The sequence below is a fragment of the Semicossyphus pulcher genome, unplaced genomic scaffold (assembly GCF_022749685.1).
Source record: "Semicossyphus pulcher isolate SPU_LCO1_2020_fin unplaced genomic scaffold, fSemPul1.0.p SCAF_12, whole genome shotgun sequence".
NCBI classification, from domain to species: Eukaryota; Metazoa; Chordata; class Actinopteri; order Labriformes; family Labridae; genus Semicossyphus; species Semicossyphus pulcher.
Genome location: NW_027211626.1, coordinates 13,016,509 through 13,042,623, shown reverse-complemented (window position 1 = coordinate 13,042,623; position 26,115 = coordinate 13,016,509). Strand labels below are relative to the sequence as shown.

The window sequence follows — 26,115 nt, the reverse complement described above, 5'->3', positions numbered from 1 at the left end:
TTAGCAGGTGTGTTTTAGAGTAAAGATCTGCTCAAAAGACTGAATTCCTTCCCTCATATAAATAGTGAAAAATCAGCAGGCCATTGATTGATTCATAATTCATATATTTTTAACTAATAATGGAATTTTTTTTTCAAGTATCAAAATCAGTGTAGCAGAATTAGAAAATGCCTTTTTACTTGGAATAGGTCATGAATTTAAAATATTTGAATAATCATTAATTTATAAAAAAAAATCAAAAAGTTCATGCGACTATTATCTCATCTTGAAGCCCAAATTACCCACAATGCAACTCGGCCACCAACAGTTCAGTTAGCCATTCAGTAGCAGCTAATGTAGCCTCAAGCTAAGCCTCAAGCCAAGATGAGAAGCTGACTGCGGAGGCCTGGTACCTCACTTCTTCCTAACTACAAACTTTTACTCACTGAATTAGTCTTTATTATGCTAGCCCATGCACCTCAAGATGACTGGTCTGTCTCAGACGTGGTGTTATCGAAGCTTCCATGATTGGTCACGCCTGAAGGCGCTTCCCACCTCTATCGGTTATCAGAGAACGGGGGTTACTCTAGAAACCTTAAGTTTCCTTTCTGCTCAAAACAACAGGCTATGGAAGCTTAAAATAAAAAGGCCTGGCCTACACCAGTCCTTATTATGTAGAAGACAGTTTGTCTGCCGGTTTTGGTGAAGAAATAGCAACATGTCGATATGCTGTGGAGTAAGTCTGGTGTTTGTTGACTGTGAGACCCGCCACAGAGAATAACCCACACCAACGGTACCAATCCCAGGAGCAGAGATATGCAACAAAGCTTTGTTTTTTCAACTGTTTAACAGCTCGTTTCATTTTGCTCTCCTCTCAGGCTCAGCTCAGCTAACGACAACAAAACATTTTATTCAACCGTCTAACTATTAACTGGTTAAAATTCTTAACGGTCGGTTAGCGGTTAACCGGTTAAAGTGCACATCCCTAATACTATTACAAATTTTTCTACACTAAGTTTGTGTATGTAGTGTCCCTGCCATTCTGACATCCACTCACCTCTTGTAAATACACACACACACACTTCATATCATCCAGGAAAATATCAAAGACCCGGGTGAACCGGAGGACTAAATTTGTGCTTCCTTTACGGATCACCTTTGAGCAAACGCACACAAACAATTATGTGTCTGACTCAGATGTTTCCTGTTGCTTCTGACAATGAGTAAAGATTTAACAGTCAAATATCAACAAAACTTCACACAGGGCCATCTGATAACAGCTCATGTCCTGCTCAATAACTTCAGACAGAAACAAAACAAAGGTACGTAAACAAAGGTAAGGTAGGTAAGGGACAGCAGTGCAAAGTTTTCCCAATTCTATGAAGAGGGTTACGCAGCAACACAAAACCTCCCAGATTCCACAGACTGGAGCTGAAAACACGCTGCAAAGTTGGATTTGCAAGCACGTTCAGAATCAAAACCTTAAAATGTGAATAAAAAGCAGTTGAACTCCAGGAAAATAACTCCTCTACAATATTTTCTCACTGGAGACTGGTGGAACAAATGAATATCCACTGATCAACTCACTGGAAAACAATCAATACCCTATTGATTGGTTGGCTCTCACGGGCATGACAGATGGTTGATATCAATACTAGATGCTAGAGGCTGTCTGGTGTGCCTCACTGACGGACATGGACTTAATCTGATGGGAACTAACTGCATCCTACTGCTCTTAATGGGGATGGCAGATCAATGTATTGTGGTAGTGAGAGTTATAGTAAAGACTATGTTTGTTTTTTGCAGGAGACAGAAATTGTGAGTAAATAATTGTGTCATCGGCCTAAATTAAAAAACGGGGCTCTAATAATAGAAAGCAATAAAAGGATGTAATTACAGCTAGAGTTGTTCTGATACTGTGTCCGGTGTTAGGAAATACACCCGTCAATGCACCAATCAGACAGACCGATACCAGAGTCAATAAGACCAAAAGGCCGAATGGTTTCAGGTAAATTAACAAGACAACAACAAAGAACAACAGTGTGTTGCTGGCAGAGAGAGTAGCTAGCAAAATGTCAGCAGTAAGGGTTTTTCTACCAATATTATTTATGCTTTTTTAATATCACACGAGTATGGAAGGTGTACTCTGTATCTCTGCTTCATATTTCACTCTTTGATACCTGTGGAGTAGCTTAGCATAATTTACAGTTTAAAAAACCCTCATAATTTTTCTCACACTGGTGCTCTGTTCAAGACCTCATACAGCCTCTGCCTGAAACGACTCAGTCAGCTCTGTCTCTTTAAGAAACCCCGCCCCTACAAGCCCACTTATGGCCAGCTCTCCGAAGCTTTGTGACGTCACAAAGTGTAGCGTGTAGAAAAAACTGTGTGAAACCTGGTGTTAACAGCAGCCTGCAGACTGAGCCGAGAAGCCTGGGGATACTCCAACATACTTTTACCTACAGATTTGAAACTTCACCCACATTTAGTACGGACATCCAACATTGTAACATTATATATGTCTTAAAATGTGAAACAGCATAATACCCTGTCTTTATCTATGCAGGACTGATTGCCATCATCAAGAGTTTACTGACCTTTTGACCATGACTACTGGGGAAATTAAGATAAATCATCTTACAAACACACAACAAAGCAATTAAGAGCACAAAAAAACAGAGTGAAGACATGGAAAAGTGCAGTGCAGAGCCCAGCACACGCTCTCCCCAGATACCAATTTAGTTCCTTCTCTCGCACACACGAGTACATCCACACTCACCCACACTCACACACTCATTTCCTGTTCCTGTGTTGATATCAAATCGCAACAATAGGTGCATTTCAGCAGCTGCTTTGTGCTGCTAACGATGGGAAAATCAGCAACAGCGATTATCATCACCATTAGTCCAACTATTAAACCTCGAGTGGGAACCAAACAGGGACAATGGACAGGCTTATTATTCGCAAAGCAGAGAGGACAGAAAGAGAAAGAGGAGCAGTGAAGAGAAAGAGCGGAGAGGAGTGAAGAGAAAGTGTTTTTTTTTTTGCTGTTGTCACTTACAGGAACAGAGAAAAGTCATGTGGTAGAGAATTGACGGACCAAAAAGACGACAAATGTTTGAGTCTTTTGAAGATGATAGATTGTTGGATGGCAGTCATACTTATCAATAGACACCTGTTTCAACTTTACAAATCCTTGTGTTGGTATGACAGATGACATGTTTGAGCTTCTCTGCCATTTTATCTTTACAGGAGCAAATCTAATATACAGGACTAAGACAGTCCTTCAGGAGAAAGGGACGATTCGAGACTCAAACATATCCATGTCAACAATACAGGAAATGGGTATTTTGGTAAGCTTCAATTCCCACGAGCACACACATGCAGTGCATACGCTCCCAATGAGTGTGCTCATTTGCAGAATCTCAAAACATGTCCTATAGACCAGTGGCCAAAGGTGCCATATGATTTGGTCATTCCAAGCATAGATGGATGGATGGATGGACTTATTGATCCCAAACTGGGAAATTGTGGAAATATTGTAATTTTAATATATCTAATTTTATCAAGTGTTTGGATGAAGAGCTTAAATATGAATCTATTTGTAAATCTGCACAGAAAAGATGCCTTGAACTTGAATGTATTTTGAACAATTGAGACTGCATACAGTAACGTAAACCTGATGTCATGGAGGAGTGTCGCTGTCTGAAAAGTAATCACTAGAATGCCAACTAAATAGGACCGTCCTCCCGAGAACAATGCCAGCCTCAGCTCTTTCAGAAAAGGCCATAAAATAACAAAACTTTATGTTCACACAAAACAATGAATGAAAACGACTACAGAAGGAAGTCAGGTGACATTTTTATAAGGCGGTAAAGTCCATATATGGAGAAGTTCTGGATGAGGTCCAAGTGGTGAATCGACACATTTTTCAAACAGAAGACCAGCTTGTTTCCTGTGTCTGATCTACAGTTTTGTTTTTTCAAACCGTTCAACTGGTCCCACACATTGACCTCAGATTAATATGTGGAACCTTGATGACAAACGCCCCCCAACTTGAACAAAGTTAACTAAATATTTATTTAACCCAAAACCCAGGATCTTTCCCCAAACCATAACAATTGTTTTTTGTCCCCAAATCCAACCAAACCTTAACCACAGCGTAACCAACAGTTAAAACTGATTTTCAACAGTGATTTGTTGACGTTCAAAGGGACATCACACCCAGAGCAGCAAGGCAACAACCCCCTTCTGACACATATAAAAAAGAAATGAACTGTCGGCAACAAAGGAAGTGGCAGCATGAACCACTATCAGTAAATGAACAACATACAACTCAAAGCCTAGAGAGGACAAACCTGCACTCTACAGTTAAATACGACATGAAAATAGATACACTGTAAACTGAAATTGCAAGAACTTGCAAGAGATCCGTCCAAAAAAAGCAGTGACCTCTTACCAAAATATACTGACTACATCTTTTCTAATTACAGCAATGTGGCTCCAGTCCAACTCAAGTTAACTCAGGGATGTTATTACACATTTCAACTGCTGACTCGACTCCTGGAACTCAAACCGTGGCGTTTTATTTTGAAAGAGACGACTTTGCGATGTCATGCTCAAACAGTGAGTCAGAACTTGGATCCATCGCAGCTGTGGGAATGAGCTGGATAATCAGAAACACAACTTGAGACGACGCAGACATCTCAATGAGGAAATCACACACAGGACTTATGTATTGAGATGGGACTATTGTTTCGTGGCACACAGTTTAATGTAAAGTATGGCATATATTTTAAGGTGTAAAAGGTGGTGTATGACAAACCATTATGTTTTTGTCAGACGTTAAAGCAGGAACATGTGTTGAGTAGGAGGGGAAAGGGAGAGGCTTCCTTCCCTCTCAGCAAGTCACCCGGGAGGGAAGAAGCGGACGTCACCGAGAGAGGAAGAAGGATGAAGGGGAAGAAAAAGACAAAAGAGAGGAGTAAATAGAGAAAGAGATGGAGGGAAGAAGAAAATGTGGAGAAGAGGAAAGCAGAAATGGGGAAGGAAAAGAAGTAGAAAACAAGGTATTACGATGTGTTGGGAGGGAGGGGCGACGCTGGGCATTAGCTGCAGTTTTAACACTTTGGTCATTTCTTCCGAAACTTTCTCCAAAGTAGGCCAGACAAACACGGTACTGCTAAACTCATGATACTCACAGGACTCAGCGGCCCTTCTGTTTTAAAGCAGACTCATTATGACTCAGAGGATATCAGTTTTATATTAATGATCTTTCAATAAGAACCTGAGAGTCACTTCCTTCTGCTGCTCTTAGGACTGTCCATTCAGCATTAAAAACACATCACAGGATTATTATGTAACCCATAATGCAGCCATGCAAAGCATATACATTATAATTATAGCCCAAGGTTCTTATACATGTTGGCTTAAGTGAGCTACAAAACCGTTTGGGTTTTACTTTAAATGCTGACAGCGTCATAAAAGATCCAGTTCTGTTTTCATCCGGAGTTCTTTGCGGCTTCCTGTACCTCACGGCCCATAAAAATGTGAACAAATGTGAAATGTTTGGTGTAATGGCTGGAGGGAAGACTGAGGACTACAGATGGAAAGAAAAAACTATTTAAAAAAAGATCTCACACTCTCCTGTGCTGTTACTGATACTCCAGGTGAAGTTAACATATTTGTGTCTCATATTTAATCTTTTTTAAGCCATAATGTTGCTTTTTTTTGGTTAAGACGAAGCTTAAGATGCATCCATACATTCTTTTTTCTGTTGCCTTTAGTTACAGGAGGGACACTTTATAGCATCAAAATAGTGGGGGTTGTGTTACAATGTGAACTGAACATAGAACCATTTCTATCTTCTCTACCTTTGAATATGTACACCTGATTTTGTGCATATAATGATGTTTTTAGGGTTGTAATGATCCATCAGTTTGGATGGATACAACAATGAAGTGATGGCAGTTAAGCCGGGGGAGGCTGTGGCTTGGTGGGAAAGTCGGTCGTCGCGTCTGTCAATCGGAAGGTGGGTGGTTTGATCCCTGACTGCTACAGTCACATATCGAAGTGTCCTTGGCCAAGACACTGAACCCCGAATTGCTCCTGGTGGCATAGCCATCGTGCATAGATACTGATTGGAGATTGGCACTTAGGCCTTTGCCGTTAGTGTGAGTGAGTGTGTGAATGTGACATGTATACTCCTTTCCCACCAAAATTAGCGCATTGACGCATTTATTTCAGACCCGGGAAGACCCACGTATAGATGCCAATTGTCTCTGTTCCCATTGCTAGTGAAGTATACTGCTTTAGGTCTCTTTTCTGCTGCATCACTGTCTGACGTCACACACATGCCGGAAACAGGGTTAGTAAACAGTGAAGATGTTACAGTGGTTAGGTCTTTATTGTACCTATTACTCAATTAGTCTGTTTATCAAACTTGGCGGTGACAAATTTGGAACGATGTTCGAGCGCTGCATGGGCGGAGACAGGCAGAATTTGTAGCTGAGATGACGAGGAGTCGCAGGAGTTACCGACGGAGCATAGCATCGCGCCGTAAAAGGGGCGGAGATTAACGTGTCCACCCGGGTTTTGTGTTCCCATCAATGGGGCCGAGGCGATAATTACCCGGGTCTACCTGGGTCTGAATGCCGATTGTAGCCTTTCCCATTAGGCAAAAAAAGCCAGGTATTAGTGGGTTTTTTGACCAGAGGGAAAGCGCTTTGAGAAGTTGGAAGACTAGAAAAGCGCTATAAAAGTCCATTTACCATTTATCTACAATGTATCAATACAAAGTGAAAACAACAGCAAGATATGCCGACCATTGATATATTTCTCTTTAAATTAAAAAAAGAACGTATGGCTTTTTTTATTACAACTTCTGGAAGAGTTCCTATAAAAAAATCATTCAGTCAAACTTAAGTTGTTTTGTGAGTAAAGCCTAATTGAAATTGAGATATCGCCTCATATAAAGGCCCAAGACTTAAATCAATTCATTATTTATGATCTTTTCTCAAATCTCTACACTAAAATGTTTTGGCATCAGGTGGTTGATTGCACTCAACACAACAGTGAGAATCATACATCCTCTCAGTAACAGGAATTGATACTTAAGTGGTATAATCAGTTTGTGTTGTGTCAGCTCATGTTGAAGAATTGAAAGTCAACACGAGACAAAATGTTGGATGATTTCATCTTTTCTTTCCAAAGGAAGGAGGAATTTTTCACTTTTTACGGCATTTTATGAGAAACTATGCATTGATTAACTGAAATTATTATCTTTAGTTGGAGCACTAGATGGATCCATACCTCATTTGAGCAAATTTGCTGGTTCCAGCTACATCTATGGAGTTGCTTACTTATTTGTTGTCATCAATAATAGTAAATGAAGAGTCTTTGGATTTTGTTTGCAAAAACGTAGCCATTTGAGGTCATCTCTTTTGGGTGATGATCATGAAATATATTTAAAAAATATGTGAAAAATAATCTGCAGGTTTATCTTTAATGAAAATATTGTTGAGCTGCAGCCCTAGAAGCCCCACTTGTTGACTCTGAGTTGATGCTGTCTTGGTTTAATAGTTCCTGACGGTGAATTAAATGTAAATCCACTTAGATTATAGGCTTCAGACGGTCCTCTGCTCAATCTCTGGTCTCTTGTAGAAAAACAAAACTAAGCTGCTCTACCTCAGTTCTTCTGGACTCATGTCAAACTGGCTGCTAAATACATAAACTCACATCAAACAGTGCACTTCATTACCCAGCAGCAACAATGCAGCCTTATAAACAACTCTTTGGTTACACAACACACCTTGCAGCTTTAACAGTCTATTTCATTAGTTGTACAGCAGTTGGGTAACACAACTAGCGATACATTTAGAAAAAGAGGTATATGATGCAAGAGCGTTTGAATTAATCTAACACACTGAATGTAGTGAGCTAACTTCCTATTAGCATGAAACAGTGTAGCGCTTTGTTAGAGTTCAGCTCTGTGGAAGTAACGGTGAATTATTCGACAAAACAGTTATTGAGAAAGAAAACGAGTACATCCTGAGTAAAGATAGCGGAATGTGTGCGAGAGAGAAAGAGGGAGGGAAGCCTACACACACATTATGTACACACACTCACCGCTTGCAGACTGGGACACGGCGGACACAGCAGTCTGACCCATATTCTGCTACTCCTGAGCGGCACCGGGCCGGACCGAGCCCGCCCTCCGCAGCTAAACCCACTATCACGGAGCTGTTTCACCGCTCAAATCCACTCTACAGCCGCCGAGTGAGCTCATATCGCAAAAAGTTTGAGTCCGCGATGGCTGAGTCGCTGGAAACTTCGTTCACTGACTGACTGGGTCTCTCTACTACGTCGTAACTTCCCCTCCCACCTCTTCCTCCTCCTGCCAGCAGCTGAAGAATGCCGCTCATTCCTCCGGCCGGTTTAGAGGCGCTGCTGGGGTCAAAGGGTGCAGGGGTGCTGACACCCTCAGACACGACAGTTTACACTGGCCAAGCCTGCAGAATCATTTATGAACGGTCTGGATTGGAAAGAGGTAGTAAACATAATTATCATAATTTTGAATGCACTTATATTGGATTTTTCTTCAGTTGCAGACATACAGTACGTTTTTTGCCCTCCAAATTAAGCTACACTTTAACTGCGCAAAATAAGAAAACTACATCACCTAGGGTTACAGGTAAAATAATCTTCTATTAAGTTACATAAGTAATATCATTAACGCAAGTAGCTTACCCAAAACCACAACCTTTTTGCTAAATTTAACCAAGTAGTTCTGGTGCCGAAACCAATTCAAGCTGCACCTTTTCACAAGGTTAACCAGGTGTTCAATGTGTTTGTCCGGTTAGAACCTGTACATTTCAGAGAGTATACTTAAATTGTTGTGTAGGTACATTTACATACCTTCTTCTGAGTGCTTCTTCCAAATCAATGAAATCATTTCTAATATTTTTAAAATAGGATATGTTTGTGTGTGGGCAGATCTGGGACTATACAGACTCCACAGTCTGTGGTGCAGGTCTGGATATCACTGAGATCCACAAATAGACTTCATTGTGTATCTGTTTTAGCAGGGACAGATAAGAAGGGATGCTGGCTGTAAAAGGTAAAATATATTATATGATGCAGGCAGAGCTGCAGATTAATTATTTGCAATTAAAGCACTTAATTTATTAAAACTCCAGTCTAAAAGCCAAAAATATGTAGTTTATAATTGTAGACCAAAGATGATGGTCATGATATTATTTTATTTCTCACGTTTTAACTTTTTCATTGTGTCACCTCATGCTCTTGCAGCCTGTAAAAACTTATTTTCACTAGTATTCACTGTTAAAAGACTAAATTATTAGTTAATCAACCTAAAAAAAAAGTTAAATGACAAAATCGATTAGCTGCAGAGCTACTATGATGTGTGATGCTGATGTATGATCTTCTAGGTTTTGATGGATGGTATGGTATCGTGTGGTATTGTACTGTACTGTATATCGTTTGTTTATGATTGCTTGCCAGCATAATTAAAGGTCCTAACCAATCAAGTCCACAGAAACCAAGCCGTTGACCCGTCAGCCGTCGGGGGGTCAGTACAGTAGTCTCAGCCTCAAGTCGCAGTTTATTTTCAAAAATGATCAAAAAAATAAATCTGCCAAGTTTTTTCAGCGTGGCCTTTAAATCCTTCAATACTAGGACATCTTATCTCACAGAACTGTGACAAACCAAGCCACACACTCCCACCTTTGACTTTCAATTCAGGGGCCAACTAGAGTGTTACGCAGGGTAATACGTGTGAGAGAGAGAGAGACCGGAAGAGGGAGCTTTATCTGTCATCACTGTCAACAAAGTGTCAGTTGAGACCGTTCAGATCCCGGCTCAACTGACTTGTGCGGTCAGACAGCAGTCAGTGCAAAAACACACACGGAAACACACACACATGCAGCTTGATCTGGAAGTGACTTGATTTCCCATTAAGGCCAAGACTGCCACCTAGTGTTAACTACACAGCTCAAACCTTACAGGAAGATGATTTGTAGTTAGGTTATGCTTGTTAAGTCTCATTCAGCAGGATATTTGACAGCAGTTTGAGATCATCAGCAAATACTTTTTATTTTTAAGATACAATAATGGAACCCTTTCACACCTGGGAATTGCAAAGACATACACGGTCTCATGGGACTGTCGTTACTGATGAAAATGGAAGTGGATCTTTGTGACAGGAAGAAATTCAGTGAAGACATGGGAGAACGAAGACAGGAAGTACTTATTAAAGCTAACAGGGGAGAGTGACTGCGTTAGCATTGACGTGGAGGTAATGTCATTAACTTGATGTAACGGCAACGCATACTGAATTTGTTGGAGGCTAACGAACAGGGGTGAACAGCTGTCATGCTACAGTTCCCATGAAGTAGCTTCTTGCATTGGAATTTCTGCCACGTTTTTCAACAACAATACACTCCCAGTTGGTATTGCAGATTTACTGTTGAAAATCCTTTGAGATTTCAAAGTTTATTAGATCACAAATAGATAAACAAACGGAAATATGCAAAATACATTTTGTAAAAGAAAGAGACCAAAATTTAATCGGACTCGAGGACAGTTAGACCGGACCCAGGTAGGCCTGAAGATAAGTAAACCCCATCCAAAAAGAGGATCCAGTCTTCCATAAAGTACTGAAGTACTGACTTATTTTACACAGTAGACTGTAGTAGTAGTTTATTGCTTTGCTTTTATTGATGTTCATGGTTTTATGCTTGCAAGATGGGTTTTAGCACATGCTGCATATTTTTAGTGTATTTCTTTAGGTATTGCTTGTAATGTTTTTTCGCTTAACTCTGTGTGTCTTCTGTGTTTAACTTGGCTGAAAGACAGGGTGCTCGTTTGGCTCTGTGGGTAGAGCAGGCACTCCACACACAGAGGCGACAGTCCTCGATGCAGCGGCCTTAGGTTCGACTCCTGCCCTCGGCTTCTTGCTGCATTACATTCCCCACTCACCTCTCCATTTTTCCTGTCTTTCTTCAGCTGTCCTATCTAATAAAGGCACCTAATAAAGGTCCTGCACAGACCCATCAAATTTCAAATCTCTGTTGAAAACTCACCTTTTTAAGTTAGCTTTAAATCTGTGATTGTACTGTTGCTTTGTTTTGACTTGTTTGAAGTATGTACATTTGTCTATGTTCTTTTTTAGTATTGATTTTAAATATTGTACAGCGTCTTTGAGTCCTGAAAAGCGCTCTATAAATAAAATGTATTATTATTATTATTATTAAAATCTTTAAAACATATAAAAAACTTTTCAGAAAGACAAATATCCCCTTTTTTGTACATTACAGTTACAACTCAGTCAGCCTCAGAATTTTCTTCTACAGCGATTATAATGCAGTGACTACAGTAAATATAATGTGGAAGTCCAGTCACACAAAAAAACGACCTACTTTTAGAGTGTTTTTCTAATGAATCTTCAGAGCCACATTATAGAATTGTTCTTGCAGGCTCAGTCGTAAACCACATGACACACAAACTGATCTTTATGTGTATCTTTGACAGTGAGCTGTTTCTTCTTTGGGAACTTTGGTCACAAACTCATGATTCATCCTACGATCTACTACTGCTACTTAAAAGTCTTTCTTCTGCTGTGCCAATGACTGATCAAACTAATGGCTCCCTCTGGATTTAGCTGTGATCAATACTTTTACTGTAAACCTTTGAAAAAAGTATCCAAAATGGAGATCTTCGGGGATACACTCAAAGTCAAGAGGACATTACGGGGATACTTTTCAGGAACCAGGTCCTGTTTGTCCTGACACTGAATAACAGAGATCAACTGAGAGACTGTGACCTTTTCATTGACCGGAACAGCAAAAGGAAAGACAGGAGAGGTGAAGGAGGAGGAGGGCCAGAAGAAAGGAAAGGAGTCATCAAATATTAAGTAGTAGCCTCAGCGGAACAGGGGGTAATAATTGTTTAAGTGCTACTTTTCAGAGCCTTTTCCCTCCCCTTGATTTATTCATTAAACTCAGTTTCTGGCAGGGCTCAGTCTCAGAATTATGTAACAGCTAAAAGACTGAGAATCTATGCACATATTTAACTCAGGCTGATTTATGTAAATCATTTTGTACACTTATGACTGTTCTTTCAAAATAAGTTGCCAATCATACAATTAAATACTGTTGCCCATAAATCCAAACTGGTTTAATGAGTGTGTGAAGTTACACTCATGGCTCTTCCATCTTATGGAGCTTTTCAAGAGTCAGGGAACGGACATTTCGAACATAACGGTCTGCATTAAAGTGTCATAACGGGCAAGTGTGACTGTGAAAGGAGCAGACGCTGTTATACAAGAAAACAAAGTGAGCCAAGAGAGACTATTCTTATTAAAAGGTCTCAGGACACAACCAGTGAAATCTCATCAAAGCTCTGTGAAGCTTAACTTGTCTAAATCCATCAAAGACATACAGTATGATCAGCAAACTTTATAGTAATGTAGTTGCTGGGCTTGTAAATTACCTTTAAAATGCATTGACACTACTTTATGTATTCACAGTGTATGTGTGAGTGTTACAATCATTAGTCGATTTTACTGTAGAGTTAAGTTTAAATGTTACTGAAACTTAAATTCTTAATCATTTTTCTTACTTTAATCCAGTTTACATCCCAGGTTAGGACAAAATTGTACCCAAAACATGCTAAATAAAACGCTAATTAATGCATGTCTCCATGTAATATTGTAAATTAAATATCAAAAGGACTTTAGACACAGAGATAAACCCTTGGAGTCACTAACTGCCAAGTCTGGTGTCTTTATACCACCTCAGAAAAAGACTGCAACAAGATTAATTGATAAAAAGATTCACAGTTTTTTTTTTAGTTTCCACTTGGATATGCGCACATTTGAATAAAACGGGCTGATTGAAACATGCTGTTATGTTTTTATACAAAAACACACAATTTCTGGCCACTATTAGAATATATGAGCTTTCGGTATTTCAGAATTAAGCAACATTTTGAATCCAAATCTGATAACAGTTGTTGGAAATACACAAAGTTACCACCTCAAAGATGGTTTATGTTTTGTTCTCTTTGAAGGCGGTAAGTGGTTATTGCAGGTGTTTCTTTGAACCTCACACAACCTCACATCCCAAAGGTCAGCCAGTCACTTGATTATGGAAAAAGCAGCACTAACTGTGGGCAGCTTGAGATTGTGTGAAGGAAACTACAGAACCAAGTGTTAGTTATTTGGTATTAAAGCAAACGTAATTGCTTTTACCAGTGAGGCTCAAAGATCACTATGTTAAAGATGTAATCTCGAAGATTTTCATTTAAATAAATGTCTGTTAAATCAGTATGTAACTCCGAATGAGGTAACACAATGCTGATTGAGCCTGTGGCCCACTGATGAAAGCCTTTGCATTTGCAGTATATAGTATTACAGTATTATGGACTGGGTGTCCGTGGCAACATTCGGGGGAAAAAATCACAAGCGGCGCCCAGTTAGTGTTTAGTTCTTCTCCATCACCCAGCAGTGGTTGGTCTGCCAGAGAGGGTAGGTAGGTAACTGCTGCTTTTCCGGGCTCTGCAAGTGTTGCGAGTAAACAGTAATCTACTATGGCTGAACAATGAAAAGATCACTACAGATACAACTTCAAAAATAAGTGAAAATCCAAAGAAAAAGAAACATATTCGACGTTCAGATGAAGGCAAACAGTCTAAATAAGATAGCGACCATCAGCGAGGAAAATCAAGAGTTACAACCGGAACAAAGGGAGCCAACTGTGGACATCTGGTATCTGGGACGGATGCTCCCGCAATTGCCTTTTATCGCCATAAGGTGCTGCCAAATAGAACGAAACTGAGAACTTCAGGATTATATCTTTAATTCATCCAACCGTGGATAAAGACCAAACAGAGATTCATTTATCTAACAACCTCTGATGAGATGATCACTTCAAGTTTTGTGTTTGAACTTTTCATGGTCTTAAAAGAAGAAAATGTTTCATCCCAAGATGACCTCCACTGACTAAATCTATCTTTCATGCTGCTTTTGTAGACGACCACAAACTGTAAATCACTGACTGACATTTATCTTCGGCATTAAATCGATTTGAGAATAAGTTAAGATCTAAAATAGTCATTTATCGGATGATTTAGTTGCTGCACATGATCCAACTCCACAGGGTGAAGAGAAGCCTTCTTACATTACCCACAACCAACTAATATTCAAGGTTTGTCCCTTCTCTCCACCTTTATAACACAATACCTTACAATTAAGAGGATATAATATGAACTGTACAGTCTTTTATTGTAAAAACACAGAAGTGGCTCCTATCATTTCTCTTCCTCTTCACATTTGCCAGCCAGCCTGTCTGAAACCTGATCTCCTGTTTGTTGTATTCCGTTTGGCACAACCCATAAGCCGCCATCATTGCTAAAATGTTGCCTGTATAAATCAATAGTTGACATCCTGCCAGACGGGCGGCCTGAGAGCTGGAGAGAAAACGAGCTGGAGGTAGACAGGGACAGAAAGAGATGGAGGAAAGATTAATGCTGGAGTGTGGGGACTTTCACAAAAACAAAGGGATGATGGCCACAGAGGCAGGGAAATGTAAGAGTAACATCAGATTACAGATACTTTGTGTCATAAAAATAACACAAGCCGTTTTTTAAAAGTGTGTGATGTGAGGCCATAAGAGGACAGCGTGTGAGGAGAGTAAACAAGCAGCAGCTAGCATTTATTTCTACACCGCCCTATAACTATATAAGGACATATTTGGACAGATTTAGTGGAGAGTCACCGTCAATTGCAGAAACAGCTGTCCTACGCACGTCACTCATGTTTGCTCAGATGTGTGTTTGGATATTATTACTATTATAGAAAGTCACATGGTTTGGGTTAAAGCAGACGGCCACCGGTTGATGATGGTTGCTTTGGCTAACTTCCAACTAGCTCAAGAGGTTTGTGGCTGCACCGCATGCCAACCTTTCTCACTTCTGACACATTTATTTCATGTTTACAGCAACAGCACAACTGTAAAAGTAAAGATTTATGTGGCTATTACCTCCAATGACAACGTCAATCTTACTGATGTAGAGAGATGTGCATATTTAGCAGCTAAGATTTTTTAAAAAGCAGCGTTTTGTAAGACTAAGTGTATTGTTACATTTACATTAGGATAATTCCCCTAAAAAACATACTCAGTAAGAGAGATAGATCCTGTCAAACAAGTAGATCCATCTACCAAGCTGGAAATATGTTATTGTACCAGGGCAGGACTCGCATCAAATCAAAGGAGTGTGTGTGAGAGATAAACAGACATATCTCACAGACACAGTTGCCAACGGAAAAATGGACAAAGTATTTGTTCTTACAGAATGACTGAAGTTGGAAGTTCTTTTTGTCAAAGTAGGTAACGTAAGTCACCATGAGCGCGGAGGTGAAAATGCACAAAACAAGGTGTAAACAGGATGCAAACGCTTGTACACATGTAAGGTTATGTGGCAAATTTACATGGTCGTCACACTTTGCAGACCATGCGTAATGTGTGTTCAATGGAAATATGCAAATAAGTGCATTCAGCCTCTTCGTGCATACTCTCACCTGAACACACACTCACGCAATATGTGGTACACAGAAAATACAGAGAAGAGCACCATGACCAATCACTGCACACACACACACACACGCATCACATTACATGCATATGCAAGATGCACAGATGCTGCTTTGCCTTGCAAAGTGCTGTTTCACAAATCCACAGCAGCACTAACTTGGGTTGTATCTCACACAGACAAACATACTCACTGATTAACGTGGATTTAATTGCTGTAAATCTTACCTGAGACAACAAGAGAGAATAAACAACATCCTCTCTTCCCTGAATGTCATCCTTACTTCATTAACACACAGCAACAGGAGCTTTTTGCCAAATAAACGCTGTGATATGTTATGACAACCTCTGCAAACAGTGATTAAACTATATTAGATAACAGGGGCCCGATATAGCCCGCCTGCCTCCTCTGGCTGAGTGTGACACGGACGTATCATTTAGTCTGATACACCCAAGATGGCCACCAGCCAAGCCTTCACCTGGGATTATTGCTCTGTTTTCTTTCCTCTACAGAAGCATTCACAATAAAGCCACTGCAATTACAAGTTGCATTGTCTTAGTCATACTCTAATGTAACTGTGGGCGGACTCACAAAACTTATAATTGCTTTAAAAGTTAAGCACACCATCATCATTGCCTCATAAGCGTTGCCAGAATGGGCTCTCACAGCCCACGAGGAGCCTGGTTAAGTGAAGATATAAGATCGCCAACCTTAATGTTATTAAGTGTTGTGTACTTGCAGCATTAGCATCTTATTAATATTGCACACAGTGTAGTTGCTCGTGTCTTTAAAGTAGTGTTCATCATGTACATAATGCATGTGGCTTTGTGTTGTTGTTGTCGCGGCTCTATGGTGCATATTTATTTTAGATTATGAGACGAGGTAAAGGAGCAGCAAATGATCCGTGTCAACAGTGGGCAGATGCTCATATTGCAAATCAGTTAAAGGCACCGGGACTTATTCATGCGCTTGTTAAAATACACTATGATCCCCCTTTAAAGCTTGTTTAACTGAGTAGTCTTAACAAATTAAAGTTCAAACAAAGTTAACACTAAACACAGATGCTCTAAGCAGTCATAAAGCATGTAATAAAAGCTACTGATTTACAGCCTATTAGCACTTTTTACATGTAAAGCAATAACAGGCTAACAGGTGACAAAGAGCTATATGTACTAGACCAAAATGACAATAAATAAGCTTTCCTGTTACCTTAAAACAAGTGCAGAAGCTCGATGAAACACTAAACAACACATGCATGGAGAAAGAGGAAGATGCAGGAGGAAGCACAGCTTATTATAGAGGAAGAAAACTCACCGTCATGTTCCATGACTTGACCCAGGGAATATTATCAGCAGTGTGAGCTGATCCTCGCCTCTTCCCGACACACAACCTCTCTCTCCCCCTCCTCCCTCTCTCACTGTCTCCTGTCTCTTCCTTTTCTCTCTCTCTCTCTCTCTTAATGTCTACTTCCCTCCTTCATCGCTCTGCCCTCCCTCCCTCAGTCTCCCTCCACTGTCTGCACCTCACTCGCCCCTCCCTCCCTCCCCGCGCTCCAATAAAGAGCATTAAAAGTTAATGTTTGTTTCCATCTCAGTTCCCTCGTCCTCCCTCCCAATCTGAGTCTCCTCTCGCGTTTATCTCCATCTCCCTGCCTGTCAAGATTTTTTCCTCCTTCCTCTGGCTGCTGAGTCTGGCTCCTGTCTCACCCGTTTTTTTGTTTTTTTTTAACTCTCCCTCCTGTGTAGAGGTCCCACAGTGACGTAGGTAATGAGGAGAGGAGAGGAGGATAGGAGAGGAAAGGAGAGATGGAAAATGAAGGTGTGCTTTAATGTGCTTACTTTTCCTTATCTTATATTTTCTATTGCAGTCAGTCGTCTTCTGCAAATATGAACAGGCCTCGCTGCAACATTATCAATAATGTAGTAAAGTGTCAGACGGTGGTTATATGGAAGTCTAAAGTGCAGTGGCAGTGACATGTGCAAACACACTGATTATCTGATGCTTTTCTGCTGGCATGGTGATCAGCACCACGTCGCAAACTGATCAGAAAAAAACGGAAAGTCCTCTTTATCAAAGGAAAGCAGAGTAAATAAAATGTATGGATGAATGTCCGCTTAGGGCTTCCGTAGTGATAAGATTTTAAACCTGTCACACAACTATAGTCGTATTCTGGTTATTCATTCTACAGACGCTCCTCATAATGGTTTAGAGTTTAGTCATGTTCATTAGATGTGATCAAACCACATGCGCAAAGTCTTGATAAGGCGCAGCAGTTGTTTTTTAAAACCAGATAATTTAATAAACACACAACACAACAAGATTGACTACGAGACAGACGGTTAGTATCTTTCTTTCTCTGTCACGCACACTTGAGATCCATCGAGTGATGTGAAGAGCCACTCAGCACGGTGAGCATGTCATCTGTTTGCCAGGACGGTTGCTGGACGACACGTCGCATGTGCAGAGAAAAATACATAAATGGTTTTGCCCTTTCAAGAAACATGCACGTCGCTATATTTGAGTGTATGTGTGTGTGTGTGTGTGTGTGTGTGTGTGTGTGTGTCATGGACAGTTTTTTTTTATTTCCTGTTTTTTCTTAAGTAGCACAAAGCTTCATCTGAGAAAGGATTAAGTAGAGCAGGACGTTACACAATATGTTGATAGACTCAAAAAGAGTGTGTATTTGTGTATATGTGTGCATGTGTGTGTGTGTGTGTGTGCGTGTGTGTGAGTTTAAGCCAATGTAAACACAAGGTTAAGTCAACACAACCATTATGTTATTGATTACATAAGAGCAGCTAGTAAATGACATATGGTATAGCGCTCCCTCCTTTTCTTGTCAATTGTTTTATTAAGGTTCTGTATTCGACTAGTTTTCCTGTTTGATTTTTGTCGTTTCTTTCATTTCCGGACTGTTTTATTTGTAAAATCTTAAAGCTAAGAATCTTCTGTTTGTTGTTTTTGTCATAATGAATCTCTGATCAACTGTCCATAACACACACTCATACACTTTATGTAAACACAGCATTGTTTGAAGCTGTGCAGCTTACTATTACATCCTGTTCATTTACTGCTGAGGCGTTTCAGCAGATATTAATAGAGTTAAAGGCTTAGCAAGTAACTGCGCAGAGTTACTGATAGACAGATGGAAGGTGAGAGGACCAGAGAATGTGAGACTTTAACTTCAGTTTCAGTCCAATGAAACGGCTCGCAGCGAGAGAGCAGAAAAACAACTGGCTCGTCGACTCCAGCGACACCCTCCCACACTCACACACGCAAGAAAAGAAGATGGAAAACAAGAAAAGGGCCAGTACCCTCAGAGGTCAGCTGGTAATTAAAGAGACATAGTGTTTTCACACCATGAAAAGTGAGAACAACACATGCAGCACACCCAAAGAACAGGCAGAATGGATCATGTTTAGCACAGAGAGGATGATCATAAGAGTCAGAAGAGGACAAGTATAGTGTATACAGTATGGTTAGGAGTCTAGACTACGGAAGCCCAAAGTGGACATGCATACACACATTTTATTTACTATGTTTCCTATTATAACGAGTCATTTCCGGTTGTTTAGATCTCTCGAGATAACACACAACTGTGCTATCTCCGTTAGGGTTAAGGGGACCTTAATCATCATTGTTACAATATAACCACGTGATGTTGTGCAGACTAGAATACGCAAACTGGTTTCCATGGATGTAGCCACCCTGATGTCACCAACTGGTTAGTTGACGACAATTCTGAAGGCTCGAGTTTGGCATTTTTGAGCCAGAAGTTCCTGTTTGGAAGAGACGGCGGATATGACGCAAACCGTATTGAGAGGTCACAGTGGTACGACCTGTCAATCACAACGGTAGACACACCCTAAAGCATACGCTGCTCTATCATTTATCTTACTCTGAATTATTTCCAAAAATGAACACGATGTTTTACTCTTTACTGGGTATAAATCAAGTAAGAAGTTGGGACACTTCTGCCTATACTTCTATATAATCGTGGTTCTTTTAGCTACCGGTGATGTCACCCCCTGCTGGCCATCAGTAGTAATGCAGGTTTAAGGCACTTTTGCATTCACTTCTTAGGCCAAGTGCCAATATTTAAATTCTTAAAATATACTATACCCTCAGCATGAATTGTATGGACTTTGCTGATCCCTATTTTTTTATGTAGCGTAGCCATCAAGCCCAATTTTTCTCAACACAAAGTACATGAACATTATGTGTCAAATGCAAGTTAGCACATTTCTTCATGCTAGCATGCGAAACTGAGATAAACTCGGATTGGTCAATTTGGAAAACTGGCTGCAACAAGTCAGAAAACATTGCCCGCAAACATTAGCATCGTCATTCTTAACATGCTAGCATGCTGACATTAGCATTTAGCTTAAGGCACTGCTGGGCTTAAATACAATCTCACAGAACTGCTAGCATGACAGGAAGTGTTACCTGCGTGTTTGTGTGCTACACGTTGGAGTCTGTAAAGCTGCTTTCCCACTGGTCAAAAACACCCGCTAACACTCGGCTTTTTTGCTTAGTGGGAAAGGTTACAATCTGCATTCAGACCCGGGTCAAATGACTCTCCAGTAGACTCGGGTAATTACCGCCTCCGCTCCGATCAGCATTGATGGGAACACAAAACCTGTGTCGACACGCTAATCTCCACCCCCTTTATGGCGCGATGCTATGCTCCGTCAGTAACTTCTGCAACTCCTTGTCATCTCAGCTACAAATTCAACCCGTCTCCGTCCGAACAGCGCTCGAACATCATTCCAAATTTGTCGGCACCGAGTTTGATACACAGACTGTAACATCTTCACTGTTTACTAACCCTGTTTCCAGCACGTTTGTGACGTCAGACGGTGACGCAGCAGAAAAGGAGGAACAGGAGGATACTCCACTGGCAATGGGAAAAGAGACAATCTGCAGTGGGTGTTCCTGGGTCTCAGAAACGTCTATCTTACTTTTTGCTAAAATGAATTAAAAAAGACTTTAAAACTTTCATAAAACAAACCGAATTAGCTTCAGAGAAATTACTTGCACAGGTCTGTTTATCTCAAGCTTTTACAAACTGAGCCGTCTGCACAATACATGTAAAACTGAATACTGGAACAATTGAACCCTAAATTTCTGACTTTACTTCTGAAGCTACAGCTGAAGGCGGTAATAATGTGAGAACAGTGACAACACAATTATAGAAGCAGATCTTTTTGGAGATGGCTGTTACAGCAACAGTAGCTGAGGATGGGCTGTGTGGGCAGTGCCGGGGGGGGAGGGGCTGCTCTCGGCATTACAGCACACTTTAACAAGTAGTTACTGCAGACTAAAAGGGTCTGTAATCAATGTTATTCCGAGTAAGCTGACACTCTTCTGTTGTCCTATTCTTCTCTCAGTCTTTCCATCTGTCCTCTCCTCCTTAATCATCCTGTCCTTGAATCCGCTTTTAACTCATCTCCTCTTTTTGTGTTTTCATCTTTCCCCACGTCTCATTTACTCTCCGCTCTCTTCTTGTTATCTCTTGTTATTCTCCTTTGTCTTAATATGTCTCTTCTTGGCCTTCATTCTATTTCTATCCTACTTTTTTACCCTCTTCTGCCTCTTCTTCCCCTTTTCTCTTCTCTTCATGCCTGTGTAATTACAAGAGCAAAACAGCACCCATCTGGTGGACAACATGCTATTTACATCTCAGCCTACTCACAAGGGATTTCTATGCATGTTTGTACACAAATGCACGTGTGAAACCATCAATCTTTAGAATGTAAAGAACAATGTTTTTTGCGTTAATGTCACATGTTCTTCATCAACACATTTTGTCAACTATTGTTTCAAACTACTTCTTCAACTACAGTTTTTTGAGGATAAATATCCCCTATGTTTGGCTCAAAACCTCATATCTTGGTAATATTTATTGTACTAGAACTAATACTTATTCATATCAGGAATTGATGAACACATTTTAAACGAGCAATAACTGCTTTTAAATCAACCAAACAACTGATAATGTCATGTCATGTTTGCTGTAAGGTTCAGTGTGATTGTTGTGGATATATATTCACAATTGGGGTTTTAATAAGACACATTTTTGCTCTTCTTTAGCAACTAACTTTAGTTATGCTCATGTTGCCTGATACATTATTAGCATACATATAATGTGATTTATCTTCCTCATGATGCTCTGTATGCCATTAAAAAGGTCAAACATGATGCCCTGGGAAAGAATGAGGTGGACCTAAAGTGGTGATTGATGGCGATGTTCACTTTTACCCAATACAACAAATGTTTGTTTTCTCTTGTTTTATTTTTATTTCTTAAAAGGATGAAGGACTACGTGCACATGGAAAAAACAATCCTCCCGTTAGTCATTAATTCTGGTAAGACTCCCCGCAGAGCTCTTAATCATAAGGCAAGAGAGAGTTCTTAAAGGGCCACTATGCTGCTTTAGAAAAGTGTAATTCTGTAACTAATAAATGCTGTAAAAATGCTTTGATTCATTTTTTTGTTTTCGCAGAGAAACTCATTTTGTGTCATTTGTTGTTTAAATCTTAAATACATTTCAGAGTAAAATGAACGCAGCATGTCCTCCCTCCGTCCACATTGGCTGCTGTTGAAGCTTCATCCTTTTAATGGATGTGTGAGGCTCAATGTTACCGCACATTGTTTTACAGGGTCTCTGTGTATAAAAAGAGGTTGATTAGCTCCCCCTGTTGCTTAATTTAAAAACTGTTCACTTTACTGAACATCACAACAGTATGAGTAGAGCCTTAAAGTGACCTTAAGCTGTAAAAACAACCAATGAAATCTAAACATTTCTCCTCATAAACATAGAAGAAGAAAAAAGTTGTAAATGAGCATTGAGATAAAGTATCTAACTTTTATTTTTCATGTTTAATTACCAAGTTAGTCTGTGACATTTCCAACCGTTAAGCTTAAATCCAGACTGGCACAAAACGTCAGCAACTTTGAACGTCTAATTTCCTAACTGCTCCCCTCCATGATCACTTCCTGTAATTACAACTGCACCATAAACACACAGGACTTCCTGAAGACAAGCAAAATAACTGCCACTTCTTATATAAACCTAAACCATAATCTGATAAAGAATTAATCAGCCTGCAGAACAAGACAGCAGGCCTCATGCAGAGCAGTGTATTATTAATAAACTCCATGCCTGCAGCACATGTCAGAGCAGGTGTAGGCGGGTGAATCGGGGGGAAAGAAACGCTGCAGGCTGGAGGAAGTGGTTTGAAGCACTGAGACTGTATATATATATAAGCCTGTCAAGGCTTCAGGCGGCAGGACTGTGTCTCTGACATTTAAATAAAGGCTAATTTAGCTGGTTAGCACTGTGGCTTAGCTGTTACAATGCCTGTTTCATTGTTTAAAGCAACTTATACTGATGTTAACTGAGCACATGTAGAACTCTGAGTTATTGATTTAATACTATTTCATAATTTGAGTTATTAATATTTGAGGCAACCTTTTCTCTGCCTTTTTAATGCATTTAAAAAAAATGGTAACATTTTTTTTAAGGGGTGTGCACTAGACTGACATGACACCTTCATAACCATGACATGACACCTGTCATGAGCATGAATGAGTCTTTATCATTTGTTAAAACTGACACTCAATGACAACAGTCATGAACATTCATAAGGACTCATTCATGTTCAGGTGTCATGTCATGGTTATGAAGGTGTCATGTCAGTCTTATGCACACCCATTCAAAGAAAGTGTTACCAAAAAGGCAGTAGTCACACCTTAATCACATATACAGTAGGTGATCTCCATTGAAGAGATGAACAAAGTACCTTCAGGACCCTGTTGCTACATAGATCCACATGAGACTACACAGACGACACAGACGAACATAAAGTGCACGCCTGCAACCTCGTATAAACATCGCAAGGCAGTCCAAAATAACTTGGACAGTGTAAAATGACTTCTTCTGAAAAAACATGGGAAAATATTATTGTCTAAAGCTGCTCTAATGCACCGTACAAACAGTGTCATATTTATGCTATTAAATAGCATTTATGGCTAACATACTCATTAAATCCTCCTTTTCGTTAATCTGTGTGAACATAAAGCTAACTTCATCCACTGTGATCCAGTGTTGCACAAGAATTAGTTATAGAGAGTTTATAGGGAGTTTATAGGCACTGCACATGAATAAAGAATGAAAGAAAGAAAGAAAGAAAGTTTGTGTGTGTGCTCATTTGAGGTATCCAGAGCTAAAAGTGAGAGGAAGTTTCTCTGTGCAGGGGAGCAGGAAGCCACCGCTGCCATATTACTCATATAGAGATGATGTCTTGCCAAGAGCAACTAGTAGAACTTGCAACACCAGAAAACTAGTCATATGAGGTCAGAGGTTATAGAGTGAGATGGTTTATAACTTGTGTTTCAGCTGAATCATAAATGACTTAAATTTAGATGAATAAAACGGCATTATATGGTTACATTCAGTTTAGTTTTCTCACTCAATTTTCAGCTTTATAGATTGACACAGAGTAAAACTGTGTGCTTTATGATCCTACCTGATCGGGCTCCCCGGAGTCTGCACAGCACCCTGGAGCGAAATCCCGAGGTGTCACTGTGAGAGCGGCGCCTGGGGAGAGGCCAAAGCTGAGAGAAAAACTTCATCTCCCGGTGGGTGTCCCCCTCCTCTTCCTCCATGGTTGACTCTGCTGTCAGCCCTCTGCAGGAGAGACGTCTTACAGCGACAAGAAGACAAGAAACCTGACGTGAACCTCACCAACATCAAACAGTCCTCTCAAACTCACTCACACTTCTGCTCCGGAGGGAGAGAGAGAGTGAGAGAGAGAGAGAGAGAGAGAGAGAGAGAGAGACAGTGTGTGTGTTTGCTTCTGTGTTTGTTAACGCCCATTGCCTCTCAAAGAGGTTTCCTATTTGATAACTGAATGAAATGTGATATGCGACAATTAATTAGCTGTTTTTTGTCTGTTCTTTAACTTTTTATAAAGTTATAAAAGTTATAATGCACAATAGGATACTTGCATAAAAGTACAAATAATAAAAAAATGCATGGAAAGTTAGCACAGTTCCAGGCTAATTATGCATTTGCATCACATTTTACTGACTTTTTCGTCACAATAGGCTACAAAGATATAATAAACACATTAAAATGAAATCTATAGCTTCTACTTACTTATTATTAGTGGTAAACAACATAATACTGAGTCATCACATTCAGTTGTTTGATAGAAAAGTTCCCTCGTTTAAGGTATGACCAACTACATGACAAAATGGCAATGTGACATCATAGAAAACAGACAGAGCTAAGTGGCTGCAGGTTTTAAGCGCTAGAGGTCGCTGAATCACCACTCCGTTAGAGCTACACCGCTTTCCATGTGTTGACACACAATGTCTTAGATTTTACCCGAGAAGCGATACAAGAAAGAGCTCTCACTCTGATCGTATTTTACAGGCACCAGAACTCGGAAATGGCAACATTCACAGATTTTTTTAAAATACGGCTAATAAGCTTAATTTAAACTAAATAGTTGGCTTGTTAGTCATGAAGTTGTTAGTTTTCTGCCTATATAATAAACGGTAAGAGAAGAAGTATTCAGACACTTAAGTAAAAGTAACAATACTACAGTCCTAAAAGTACTCTGGTAGGAGTAAAAGTCCTCCATTCAAAATGTTATCTTAAAGTACAGATATATCAGGATCAAATTAAAAATGTAAGGCATCCAAAAAATAAAAGTACTCATTGTGTGGAATGTTTAATTTCAGAATCATAATATCAAGGTATATTAATTGATCAAAACATCAAATGCATTCATGTGTAGTCTCATTTTGCAAATGGTAAAGGTGGGGCTAATTACAAATATTTTATATCCTCCTCAGTAGCTTAGCCTTGTATAATATATAGTTTATTTATTTTTGTATAATAAGCCTAAGCAAAGTAAATAGTTATTAAGACTCCCAAAACGGGTCATAACGATTTATGGTCCGGCATTTTATTATTATTATTATTATTATTATTATTGTTATGTAGAAGTTTATTTGAGTCCCTATTAACATTTTTCCAAAGTAAATGCACATGGATATAAATAATTAACCACGAGGCATTGAATTAAAAGGAAAAAAATGATCGTAGAGGTGTAGGCTTTAGCTTTAACATAAAAATAACTACTCTTTCTTATGTAAAATATATTCACAAACTACCATTTCACAACTAGTTTTTGTAAGCACGGAGTGATCGTCTTTATAATACACAATCTATGTTCCCTACTCCCCAGCAGCAGCATTGGAGAGCTCCTCCGTGCTGGATCAGTGGAGATGGTCTGAGGCAGAGAGAAGCGACCCAACGAAACTGAGACCAACGGCCGAGTGCAGAAGTTAGAGAACGGAAGACTCGGGTAAGCTGCCCAGGACATTGAACAAAACTAGTTAATCCCTATAAACGCAGCATGGCTGTTTCTTAAAGCTAAAGTTGACAAGAATAATTTAGGAGGCATGCTAAGACGAGTAGCCTATGTTAGCTTACGTTAGGTTAACGTTTAT

General features: G+C 39.8%; 1 protein-coding gene across 1 annotated transcript in view; it reads right to left on the bottom strand.

Annotated features, from left to right (window-relative positions):
- The window catches only part of phactr2 (phosphatase and actin regulator 2), a 41,880-nt gene extending 17,622 nt beyond the window's left edge, over positions 1-24,258 (bottom strand). The window contains exon 1 of the mRNA XM_069658637.1: positions 24,120-24,258. Within this exon, the coding sequence (XP_069514738.1) occupies positions 24,120-24,258 (139 nt within the window). The remainder of the gene's footprint in view (positions 1-24,119) is intronic.
- Between the last annotated feature and the right edge of the window lie 1,857 nt (positions 24,259-26,115).